The sequence below is a fragment of the Lactuca sativa genome, chromosome 9 (assembly GCF_002870075.4).
Source record: "Lactuca sativa cultivar Salinas chromosome 9, Lsat_Salinas_v11, whole genome shotgun sequence".
Taxonomy (NCBI): domain Eukaryota; kingdom Viridiplantae; phylum Streptophyta; class Magnoliopsida; order Asterales; family Asteraceae; genus Lactuca; species Lactuca sativa.
Window position 1 is genome coordinate 34,512,524 of NC_056631.2, and position 13,461 is coordinate 34,525,984.

At 34.5% G+C, this 13,461-nt stretch overlaps 1 protein-coding gene and 1 long non-coding RNA gene across 2 annotated transcripts; one reads left to right on the top strand and one right to left on the bottom strand.

Moving 5' to 3' along the window:
- Positions 1-1,332: 1,332 nt before the first annotated feature.
- On the bottom strand, positions 1,333-1,784 carry LOC111879471 (ethylene-responsive transcription factor RAP2-9; the record flags this gene model as incomplete). Its single annotated transcript, XM_023875943.3, has 1 exon — positions 1,333-1,784. A coding segment is annotated over one exon (384 nt), but the record flags the coding sequence as incomplete, so codon positions are not given.
- A 2,967-nt stretch (positions 1,785-4,751) lies between these two features.
- On the top strand, positions 4,752-5,967 carry LOC122195950 (uncharacterized). The gene is made up of 2 exons (XR_006187081.2): positions 4,752-4,902; positions 5,355-5,967. It is a non-coding gene; the product is annotated as an uncharacterized LOC122195950 (long non-coding RNA).
- The last annotated feature ends 7,494 nt before the right edge of the window (positions 5,968-13,461 follow it).

The window sequence follows — 13,461 nt, forward strand, 5'->3', positions numbered from 1 at the left end:
AAATATGTATTTTTTTTTTCATTTGTTGATTTGATGTAATAAATTAGTTAGATTAGTTGTAGTTCTTTTTAAATGCAACAAGACCTCTCTTTGAAGATAAGAATTTTCTCAAAAAATTATGTTATTTTTTTACCAATAATCAAAATTAGTTCAAGTGTAATCTTCATACTAGTCACAATATTTTATTTATTGGTATAAAAGTAAGGTAATAATATAGATTAGTTCAAGGGCAATGTTCAAAAAAATCATAATATTTTAGTTATTGGTAAAAAATAATTTAATCTTTAGAAAAATCCAAATACTTTGACTAATTAACAAAAAAAGATGGAATGCTTGCTATATTTGCGAAACCGGCTAAAAATGATTATTCTGAAGTTTTAGACGGTAATGTGCATTTTTTATAAACAAAAATTATTTTAGGATTAAACCGCAAACTGATCTAAAATATTTGAACTTTATTGAAAATTTATTTTATTTATTATTATTATTATTATTATTTTATTTTATTTTTGTAAAAAGTTGCAATATTAGCATAATCAAAAGAAATTTTTACATCTAACGTTCTCTAAATAAAAAAACTAGTTCTATTAAAAACTAGAACCGTATAAGAGATCACATCAATAAAGGTCGTATCAATAACTAAGATTCTATAAAATAATAGTAAGAAGCCAAGACCCAAAAATGTTTTTGGTCATGTACTATCTGTCATAGAACAACTCAAAACCCTTAAAATTGGCCCACAGTTTGTATCTTGTTTCTATGTTGCTGTAATCATATTTTATTTAATTTTCTTTTTAAAAATAGAAATAATAGCGTATTTAGGCTTTGAGCCTGATAAAATGTTATATACTGTTGAAGAGATTAATAAAATTAATGTACTTTCCAATATTTTGACCGATTAATGAAAAGACATGATATGATATTGATTAAATTTGTGAAACTAGCCAAAAATATTATTTAGAAGTTTTAGCTGTTAATGTTAATCTGTTTTTTTTTTAAACAAAAATTAATTTAAGATTAAACTGTAAATTGACATGAAATATTGAGACTTTATTAAGGTTTTCCAAAAAATAAAAAATTAAAACCAAGTACCTTGTTAAAAATGTATTAAACAATTATATATATATATATATATATATATATATATATATATATATATATATATATATATATATATATATATATATATATATATATATATATATATATATATATATATATATATTAAAATTGTTGCTCCTTAGCTACAGTACCTGACCACAGGTACTGTAGCTGGGTTTACTGCTCAACCATGGTCACCGCCCACCATCCCAAACGGCTTGCTTCGTTCTTTGTTACACCACCAGTTCCTTCCACCGCTTTCATTTTTGTTCCTTATACTTCCCCCACCGCCTCTCTTATCAGATATCTTCTCCACCACCTACACATACGTCTTCGACCGTACCTCCGGCCTCTGTGGCCTTCTTTCTAATCGAATCGGAGGAGAGGTCATGTAGATCACTGTCGTCTCCGATTGAATCAGGGATATTAAGACGTGTCGATGGGCCACGGAGGTAGAAAACGTCGGTGTCGTAGGCACGACCGGCGTCGACGGGGGAGGAGTAAGAACCAAGCCAAATACGAGAACGTTTATCGAGTTCTCGAATCTCGGCGACCCACTTCCCCCACTTCCTCATCCTGATTCCTCTGTAGTAGGGTTTGTTTGTTTCAATTGACTGAATCTCCTTTCTCTTAGATGTTGAACAGCCGTTGTCTACCTCTATGTGTGGCGGTTGTGATTGTCGTATGGTTCATCTTCTGTTGCTGTTCCTGTAACTGGCCGGCGTAGGTGCCGCCGTTTTGAAGCCTTTTCTGTTCTTCCCCAGTATGTTGATTGTGGTGACTGTACCTGGGTTTGTGAGTTCTGTGGTGCTTTTTTCTGGTATGTCGAGAGGGCCGTTAATCTATCTACATCTGCACATCCGAGGTATAATCATTGTTGTAGGGGTGGGAGTGTAGTTCTTCCTTATCCTTCTAGGTTTCCCCCTGATTTTGTTGCCCTGTATGGTTGGAAACGGGAGAGCTTCCACAGTACCACCACACTTCTCTTGCCATTGCCGATGACAAACACAAAGCCTTGGTAAGATACCTTAATAAGTTTATTTCTTTAATTTTTTCACTTTTCATCATATCTTTCTGTTTGTATAAGTTTTCTTTGCCTAATTGAGCCATAATACTAATTTCTTTGCTTCAATTATATCTTTATGTAACGGTGTTGTATACAGATTACATGCAGCTGATCTTTTTTATCAGAATTTGTACTTCAAGGTTTGTCTGCCACCTGCTCGATGAAATGCTTAAGAGAATCTTGTGTTTTTATTCAACATGCCACTATTCCTTAGCATTAAAAATGTCAGTTAGGTATTTAACAAGGTTAATGCCTTTTATAGGGACAAAAATTTAAGGTCCCTGCAAATGCGATACAATTGGTTATCAGTTGTTTGTTAAGTCAGTGAATGATATAAGTGAGATTTATTTTAGAAAATTTTAATTTCTGTTTCTGCTCAAAGTCTCTAAAGGCTAACTTTTTTCACCAAGTATTTATTATTTATATTGATTTGGAAAGGTAGGTAAATCCGTAACTATGCCATCACCAAGGCGGCTGAAGTTTCAGTTTTTCGTGTTTCATTATTTGACCCCTAATTTTTTCTATTCTTTTTTAGATTTGACGTTTGTAGGTAATTCCTTTCGTTCTCTTTGATTTTTAGTTCGTTTAAAGATCCCGGAAGCCATCACAGCCATAGAGAACCACCACCGGCAGCCATATGACCACCAGTTGAACACCACATGTGGGTGATGTTGGGGCTGTTGTCCTATCACGGTGGTGGCTTGCTTTTGGCTGGTGTATCTCCCAAATGCTAGCCTAATATTGTTCGTAATTAAGTACAAGAAATCCAATGTCATTAAAAGTCAGATTACTGAAATTATAAACCTATCAAAGGCTTTTCAACAACGTTGTAAATATGATAATTTTATAAATGATAAAGCCTATGGATGTATGCATCTTAATTACTACATCGAGGATGAGACAATGAAGCTATTTGTAATTAGGAAGCTCACTTTTAAATGAAAGTGTCTATATAAACATCTAATTCATCTTGCCATGCATGGAGTAATAGATTAAATATAAAAGCCATATAATGTGAAGAATGTGGTAGCTTTACACGTATTATAGCATGGTCATGTTTTGGTCCTTATGTTATGGTTTTATGATGTATTGGACATTTTTGCCCCTCTTTTGTTTTTTGGTTTCCTCCTTGGTGTTGCAGGCAGTTTGCTTGACTCCGGTGTGCTTGAAAGCATTTATATAAAGTTTGTTCCTCATCGCTGTAGTCTTGCTGCTGTCTTTTGCTGCTTTCTTTGTTTTGGACCATTTTGCCCCTACTTACTTCTGTTGTTTCTTCTTACAACAGGTTGCCGTTGGAACCTTGACTTTGCACTAAACAGGTAAATTTTCACCATTTGTTTAAAACAATTCCCAAAAGAGCAGTTTACTTATTCTTTTCGATTGATCAGCCACCGACGTCTTGCCTGGTCGATACCTTTGCCTTATGGAAAAGAGTATCCGGGCTTATTATATTGTTTTTGTTGTTCAAACTTGGCAGATTGAAGATGCATAGTAAGTGTTTGATGAAATGCTTTAAAGAATATTAGTTCTTCAAACAATAATTTTTTAATTCTTTTGTCAGATTTATCAACATGTGTTGCTTCACATAATAAATAGTGAAGTACATGATGGTAAATTAAGTGTTTAAATGACCTAGAATGGAATTAATACTTGATGTACCTAATGCTTATGCATCTGTAAAGAATTTAGATTTCAGGTTGATAACAATTTGTGTGTCAGGGCCTTCTTTTTTACTGAAAATCTCCAATTATGATGGTGTTTCCCTTTATATATATTGCAGTCCTTATACGAAATTTCTTTTTTCAGTAGGAAATGGGCATGATAGGGTATGCGATATCTCATCATCAATAGACAAAACCCCAACTGATTTATATATTTTTCTAATATAAATCTACACGCCCGACTTTGCTTTCTTTTTTCTTTTGTCCCATTCAGGTTGAAATTTATGGATCTTGTGGTGATATTTTTAGTGTCAAACCGGATATTTGAGAGGAACTAAAAGCAGCTGGACTGTTGCTTATAAAAGTGTTTATGATTTTAGCTGTTTGGTTTCTTTTTTTGGTTGCTATTTCAATGTCATTGTAAATGATATTTACAGACTTCTACAATAACGAAAAAAGAAAAAGAAGAAGCCAAATAAGGATGAAATAAAGTTTCCTGGGCGTGAAGAGATCAAATTTAGAGATGTTAAACTCCACCAAAGTTGGTCGATGTTCCCAAGGTTAGATTTCTTATTCTTGAAATTGGCTAAATGTCACATGATTATGATTATTTAAGGATAAAAACATGAGAAAAAGATTAAAATAGCCACTTTTTCTTAATGATTTTGTCAAAAATAACCAAGAATTTCACATATTTCTTAAGATAGCTTCATTTTGCAATGCCCTAATGGTGCCAATATATATATATATATATATATATATATATATATATATATATATATATATATATATTCTTTTAGCTAATACCATTTATGTCCACTTTTTTTAAAAAGGGACCTGTTGTCCAGATTTTTTTAAAGATCCGCAAGTTACTTACTCTTGCTGCCACATTAAACGACTTAACACGTGGACTCAAGGTAAAAGGACAATGCATTGATTGAAATAGTGTGTGTACGTAATTCTGTATATATCTGTTATATCTGATTTGAGATTTTTTATAATGAATTAAATGGGAAGCTCCCACCAAATCATCCAACACTTAAATCAGATCAGATCACAGGCTTTTGGAGAATGGTGAGTGTGGCATGCCAAACTCTTAGAAATATAGATTGGAGACACGACAAGGAATGATATTTATCTCATGCTTATTCATATTAGATGGCTATTTCAAACTTTTGACTTAACATAACACACACATAACAACATGTTTGCAGTTTCGTGCTACTAAGGGAAACATAATTTAATATTTTATGTACCTTTCCCTTTAATAGCAACGTACTTTATTTTTTACTTCTAATATTAACTGATTACATTTGTGTATCGGTTAAAAATTTTAGTTCATCCCTATTACAGGTAAAAAAAACTAATTACATTGATTATATCTACAAAAAAATTGCTATGTCCTAAAATTTACCCTTTTCTTTATTCATGGGCATTAGCAATGAGAAAAAAAGGTGAAAGAAACGAAAGTAGAATGCTATAATATAATACACAAATCAATGAAAGTAGTTTGTTATTTGTTGCAGAGTGCTGTGGATGAGGAGTTGGCGAACATAAACGAAGTTGTAATGAAGCGTTATGACGGTGGAGAGTCAAAGGGAAACTTTGACCCCGAAAAGCATATATAGGCTTATTTACCTGTTAGACTCAATGAGCAACAAGTGACAAATTTATTGCAATGTATAATTCCCATTTCAATTCTTTGGGTTTACTTTGCTTACATGTCAATTTTCATTAAGATTGTTGCTCTTTTTCATCCCTCAAGTCGGTTAAGACGTTTCTAGACCTCAAGAGCTGGAAGCAAGTTGGTGAAGCTTTGGCGGAACTAACCCCAGTTGGAGGCGGTGTTAATTTGTGAGCAGAAGAGAAACACCGTCAAAGGCAAAAGAAAAAGAGCATCGACCGCGAGAAAAGAAAGATCGAAGAAAAGAAAAATCTAGGAACGGTGGGTGATGTTGATGTGTTGGCGATGGAGGGTAACTGCTGTCTCTTTATTATAAATTAATGTATACGTAAATTACACAATAGATTTTGCTTTCAACTCAAATATGTTTAAAACTATTATTAGAATGATTAGTTACTTAAAAACGATTATGATTAACCAAAAAATATCCAAATAAATGGTTTTAACTTGATTAACAGGTATAGTAGTTACAAATAATATTAAACATCAAATTTAAATAGAAAAGATGCATAAAATCAAATTTCTGTTTTTTTTTACAAATTTTCAAATATATCCCTTAATTAATCAGGGTGTTTACGGTACAGTTTCGTGCAATTTAGAGAAAAAACCGCAAATCGCTCCTCATATGCGGTTTTAGTTTTTCGAAAACCACAAACCCCATCGAAAAACATAGAAACCGCATTTTGTGGTGTGGTACCAAACAGTTTATGCGGTTTGAAAACATTATAATATTTAGATTCTTAATTATCCCTATGACACTAAATGAAGTTATATATATGTTATAAATGTGTTATACGACATAATCAAAACAAAAATAAAAAAAATATATGAAAAATTAGTAGAAAAGGGTAAATTGTCTTATAATTATCACAGAGGTTAAACTACACAATTATCAATAATTTGATGAAATCAAATTAATTTTAAGTTATGAAATTAATTCAAACCCATGTCGTCTTAAAAAATTCACTTTAGCATGTTTCAATCTTTTTATTTCGTTTGCTTATATATATATATATATATATATATATATATATATATATATATATATATATATATATATATATATATATATATATATATATATATATATATATAGAGAGAGAGAGAGAGAGAGAGAGAGAGAGAGAGAATACGGTTCATTTGTTTAGACTAAGTATTTGTGTTATTGTATAAACAAATGTGGACCAATTATTTAAAAGGGTATTAATGTAATCTTGCAATATAATTTATTTTCAGTTAATTAAAATTTGATTGATATCAATCAAATTCATAAATATCAGGCTATTAAATATGCATTGTATCAACGAACATAATATATATATATATATATATATATATATATATATATATATATATATATATATATATATATATATATATATATATATATAGACATCTTATATGTTTCAATCTATTGCAAATTCATAGTTCATCTTCAGAACAATTTTCTTATTATTATTGTTCGTTAATGGAGGTATGTTGTTCATTGATATTTTTGTTCTTTACGATATTCCAGTGATGAAATTCATGTTTTCAATTTTATTGTTTTGTTTTTCAGAACAAAGACTGTAATGATAACAATAAGGACTTTTCAGATAACAATGATCGGAATGTCAAACAACGTGAAGTGCATCAAGATTGGAAGAAATTAAGAAGATGTGAGATTTGTTTTGGTGTTGGTCATGATAGGCGTAATTGTCTTCAAGCAAGGGTCAACAGAGAGTAGATTTTTACTTCGTCCACATATTTTAGGATCTGAATAATGTTTTCAATTTAGCCTTATCGGATTTTATGGAGTTTTATTTAAGTGTAATAATGATATGGATTCATGAATTATAGAGGGTTATCCTTGTAAGTTTATGTTTTCATTCAATTAATATTAATAATTCTCATTGTGAGTTTGATTAAAATTCCATACATTTTCTTATTTATCATATGAATACAGATTTGTTGTTGTAAATGTATTGTTGTTCTAATGTTTCTGGATATAACAGTTCTTCGTAATTTGTGTTATACTTAATGTCATATGTACACATTCTGTAAGAATATGTGATACAAAACATAAATTTTATTATTCATAAAGAACAAACAAAAACACAATTCTTTTTATCCATAGTAGTATAATGTAACTGTTGATTACAATATACATTAAAAAAAAAACACAATGCTTATTAATCGTACAGAATAAGTGTTTCTAATTTCCTGTTACATTTTGGTTAGGCAACGATTCTGTTAGAATTCTTAAGATGAAATTCCACCGGAATGCAAATTTGTATTACAATATACAGATCAAATAGGAGCAAAATAAATTTGATGTTATTATTATCACATATAGTTTTACAGAATAAGATTGTTGTATCATGATACCGTGGTTTATGTATGTCTCCGCTAAGTTGTACGATAACATACATAACCAATGTGTGAAAATATTTTTATTGTAGATCTTGTTTGTGATTTTCTCAGAGAATAACACGCTTGTGATATTAATTGATTATTTCATATACGCTTTATGGCATAACAAACCAGAAATCATTTGTAAATTCAATTAAAATTTTTGCTTTTTAAAGTTCGTAGAATTAATTTTTTAAAAGTTTAATTTAAAACGCAGGATGTGCTGAAGTCATATATACGCAATTTATTATATTTGGAAGTTGAATATGCCAAATATTTACAAAATCATGATGAACAAAACGATTTTGTGTTTATTATTATCCTTACAATCTTTATAAAAATTTGAAAAAACCAAAGATTTGATAACAATGAATACATATATCACACATTTTTAGTTACATATCAATTACACGGTTTCTCCTTTTTTTAAATATACTGAATTGGCTCAAATTTTGTAATATCGTATTTATTTTGCTTTCTCATATCAAGTGGTGTTCAATCGTGTTGTTACTTATCTTATGGATGATACAATATTAGCTGGTGATGATCATATTCATGATCAACATGAATTTCCTAAGGAGTATGAAAATTTCGGGTTACAGGATCATGACTCTCTACATAATGTTGAATTTCAAATATCTGAGAGTAGCAATCTAAATTTAGGTGAATTTATTTTATAAGTTTTTAATATGTGTTATTTTGTGTAATAATAATGTTGAAAATTTGTGTTGTTTTTTGTATTTTTGCGTAGCTTGCACTTGCAAATATGAGGATCCATTAGAACACATTCAAGATCACATGTATGACAATTCCGAATATTATTTCGGTGAATCTAGTAATCATAACCCAGATGATGTATTTTAAGTATTTTGTTCGCTTTTATATATTTTTATGTATCTATTACACATACTCTTATTAAAAGATGCAGAAAATCAATTCGAGGTCAATGACAATGAGACAAATTATACTATAGATGATGATAACATGCATTGAATTTCAGAAAGGTTAGTATTTGATAAAAATATATAATTTAATAAACTAGATTAATTCTTTGAGACTTTTTAAAATTTTCTTTTATGCAGAACAATCTCATGTTACACATGATTATGTCTCTCTTGGTGGATCATCGTATTGGATTCCTGTTGTTTCAGACAGCATCAAACCTAAAATCAATTCAATTTTTGATTCATATACAGCAGCATTATCAATGTATTACAATTATGCATCATTAGCAGGTTTTGATGTCAGGCTTGGACCATTTAGAACAACTGAATCTGGCATTACCACACAACGACATTTGCTATGCAATCGGGAAGGTAAACCAACAACCGCTAAAGTGGATACTTTGGACCCTCAACATAACAAGATTCAGAGAAGGAAAGACTCATTTAGATGCGAATGCAAAGCGAAAATTGTTGTTATAATGTTGTTGAATTTGTTGAACAACATAATCATATGTTGTTTGGTAAGGACAATATGTTTTTGTCTCGTACAAAGAGGAAACTTGATTATTCACAGGAGATGTTTATTCATAACTTGTCAAAGCAAAATATTGGTTCCTCAAGAGCACATAGATTGTATTCTGTACTTCAAGGTGGTTCTGAGATTCGAGGTGGGTTGGTTTCTGATTTCAAGAACAGTACGAGAAATCTCAATTCTTACATAGGTGTCAGGGATGCAAAATTCCTTGTATTGAAGATGTTGGAGAGGAAAAAAAATATCCCAAGTTTTTCTTTCGATTTTAGAGTTGTCGAGAAAAAATTGAATTCGATTTTTTGGGCTGACGAAACTGCAAAGTACAACTACAATGCTTTTGAAGATGTTGTCTCTCTGGATGCCACATTCAGCATGAATAAGTATTATTAAATTTTGCAATCTTGTCACATAATTTTTTATTTACTTGAATAACGCTTAACAAGTTTTATATTTTTAAACATATATGATATGGCTTTCGTACCTTTCACTGGGATAGATAATCATAAGAAATGTGTGACTTTTGGCGCTGGACTTTTGAGTAGAGAAGATGCTAGTTCTTACTCCTGGTTGCTTAGATCATTTTTGAAATCATTCAAAAAACAACCTACACTTGTTCTTACAGATCAAGATTCAGCTTTAAACAAGGCTGTTAATGAAGTATTTCCAATGTCAGCACATAGGTTTTATATGTGGCATATTACAAAAAAACTTCCAAATAAGGTCAGCATTTTTTTATATTTAAACCAAACTCACTATGTTTACCTTGTTAGCACATATTATGCAATTAGAAATAAAATAGTTCAGAACAAAATATATGCCACAACTACAATTCATTACCGGCTTTTGCTAGAATCTAAGATACATTCTTCAAGAATTTTAAAGAACATTCTGTTGGAATTCAAAGTTTGCATAATTCAGAACTTGCATTCATAGTGTAACACATTTTTTTATTTTATACTAACATATATTTTTTTATTCAGATTACATCCCAACTAGCCACAAACTCAGCCTTTCGAAAGCGTTTTCACTCCATAATTTGGAATTCTAAGCTAGAACCACATGATTTTGAAAAGGAATGGAAATCTTGTTTAAATGAATTTAACATTTCAAATAACAAGTGGTTGCAAGAGATGTATGGGTTGCGTAGACGTTGGGTACCTGCATTTTTTAAGGACATACCGTAACGACCCAATTTTCACGTCCAAAAATTTCGTTTTTAAAACATTACTTCAGAAAACATTAATAATTAAAAACATTGTTTGATCAAACCACATCACAACGTAAACCATGTCTAAAAGCCAAATCATACAACCAATCGAAATATCAGAGTATCAATCCCAGGGTAAACTCATAAATGCGGAATCAAGGAGTGTGTGTGATGAGCCGCTACCGTGCCTGCTCCTTCCCCTTGGCTGAAGAGGTACCTGAAACAACAACTGAGAAACGTAAGCACAAAGCTTAGTGAGTTCCCCCATCGTACCACATACCATACAACACATATCATACATACTGCCAGACTATTCTGGGGTGCCTGACTACCTGGTACGGCCATTCTGGGGTGCCGACTACCCGTGCGGCCATTCTGGGGTGTCGTCCTACCCGTGTCAAGCCATTCTGGGGTGCTGACTACCCATGTCAAGCCATTCTGGGGTGCTGACTACCCGTGTCAAGCTGTTCTGGGGTGCTGACTACCCGCCAGTCCTGACAACCGATCCTCGGGGACTATTTCACCCCTACTGCTACTACTATCACATATCATAACATAACATATTATCAGACATATCTGGGGTGTCTGAACTACCCTTCGGTCCTAATAACCGAACTCAGGGACTGCTCCCCTCCTACTACCTCTAACTCATATAACAGATCATGCTAGCATATAAACATAACATCACATACTGTCAGACGTATCTGGGGTGTCTGACTACCCTCCGGTCCTAACAACCGAACTATACTACTATCACATATAACATATCATGCTAGCATATAACATATCAGGTAGTAGCAAACCTAGATGATATCACAGAGACAATCATCTATCATACGTCTCCTATTGGTGGGTCGGCATTGTGGCCTTAGACCCACCGCTACTGGAAGGTGACTCACCTCAAAGTAGCCGCTGATCTGATCGGGAACTGACTGTCTACTGTTGCTGCTGCTGCTCCGGAAATCCTCCGGCTGTAATTCCCACAACATACTCAATCAAACACCGCTAACTGTCCTTTGGGTAAAATGACCATTTTACCCCTGATCATGCCCTAAGTCAAAGTCAGAGTCAACTTTCAGTTGACCTGACTCGCCGAGTTGGCTCTCCAACTCGCCGAGTCCCTACCCAAACGATTGTCCTGAATCCCGTTTCTACTCGTCGAGTTAGACGATGACTCAACGAGTTCTCCTTCTAAACTGATATTCAAGTCCTTCATCCTACTCGCCGAGTTGTATGAACAACGCGTCGAGTTCATCTTCATCCGATGAACACTTATGCTGCGACTCGCCGAGTTGTATGAACAACTCGCCGAGTCTGTTCTTGATCTAAGGAGATTGCCTTGAACTCGCCAAGTCAGGGCATTGACTCGCCGAGTTCCTCCATGGATGAGTTCAGCTTCCGACTCACTGAGTCACACCCCGTGACTCACTGCTCACACTCGACACTACGAAAAAGGGGACAACTTGAAGACTCGCGAGCAGACTCGCCGAGTCAGATGAACGACTCGCCGAGTCGTTGCCATGCAATCACCAAATACGCGGTTTTGCTCGATTCCAGTCCATGCCATTCACAGATCTGGGTTCCTAGAGCATGAATCACACGTAAAGTTTCCAACTTTACGTGTAGATACTCACCAATGAGGGATTTAGGGCTCAAAATGCCTCAAAAGGGTAAATCTAGGGTGAACAAGAAACATGGGTCCATAAAGGTGGTAGATCCAGGCTCCTGGAGCTCGATTCCACTTAGATCTATGAGCTACTCTGCTTATTACGAGTCCTCAAGTAAACACAAGCTTGGAAATGGTTCATGAAGGACTTTAATGGGGCCATAAGCATGAAAACATGGGGGAAAACGAGCCATACCTTAGTGAACACTCTGAGATAGCTCAAAGATGCTTGACCTCCTCTTCTCCTTCTTGATCTCCTCTCCTTCTCACTCCAAAGCAGAAACTAGGTGCTACAAATCTCCCTCACTTATTTTAGACTTCGTCCTCGAAGTCTGCTGCTCAATCCTGAAACAGCTCGGGGTAATGCTCCATCATCTCGTCCACCGGCTCCCAAGTCCATTCCGAACCCTTGCGGTGCTGCCATTGCACCTTCACTAGCTCCACCCTCTTGTTCCTCAAATCCTTCAACTTCCTGTCGAGGATTGCGACTGGGCGCTTAATGTAATTCAGGCTGTCATCAACCTGAATATCCTCTAACAGCACTACTGCTGAGTCGTCCACTAGGCACTTCCGCAGTTGAGAAACATGGAAAGTGCTGTGGATCTGGCTGAGCTCGACTGGCAGATCCAGCCTATACGCCACCTTGCCCACCCGGGCTACAACCCTGAACGGCCCAATAAACCTCGGGCCCCACTTTCCCCGCTTCCTGAATCGAATGACGCCCTTCCAAGGCGACACCTTCAGGAGAACCATATCCCCAACCTGGAACTCCAGGTCGGATCGGCACTTGTCGGCGTAACTTTTCTGCCGACTCTGAGCAGTCTGAAGCCTGCTCCGAATCTGTTGGATCCTCTCGGTCGTCTCGAGCACCGCTTCGGTGCTCCCCATGACTCTCTGGCCTACTTCACCCCAGCATATCGGGGTCCTGCATGTCCGACCGTACAACATCTCGAATGGGGGACGGTCAATACTCGCGTGATAGCTGTTGTTGTAGGAGAACTTGACCAAGGGAAGGTAGGTATCCCAGCTACCACCGAAATCCAACACGCATGCCTGCAACATGTCCTCCAAAATCTGGATGGTCCGCTCACTCTGGCCATCCATCTGCGGGTGAAAGGCGGTGCTAAAATACAAGTGAGTGCCCAACTCGTCATGAAACCTCTTCAGAACCTGGAAGTAAAATGCACATCCCTGTCCGAGATAACCGAT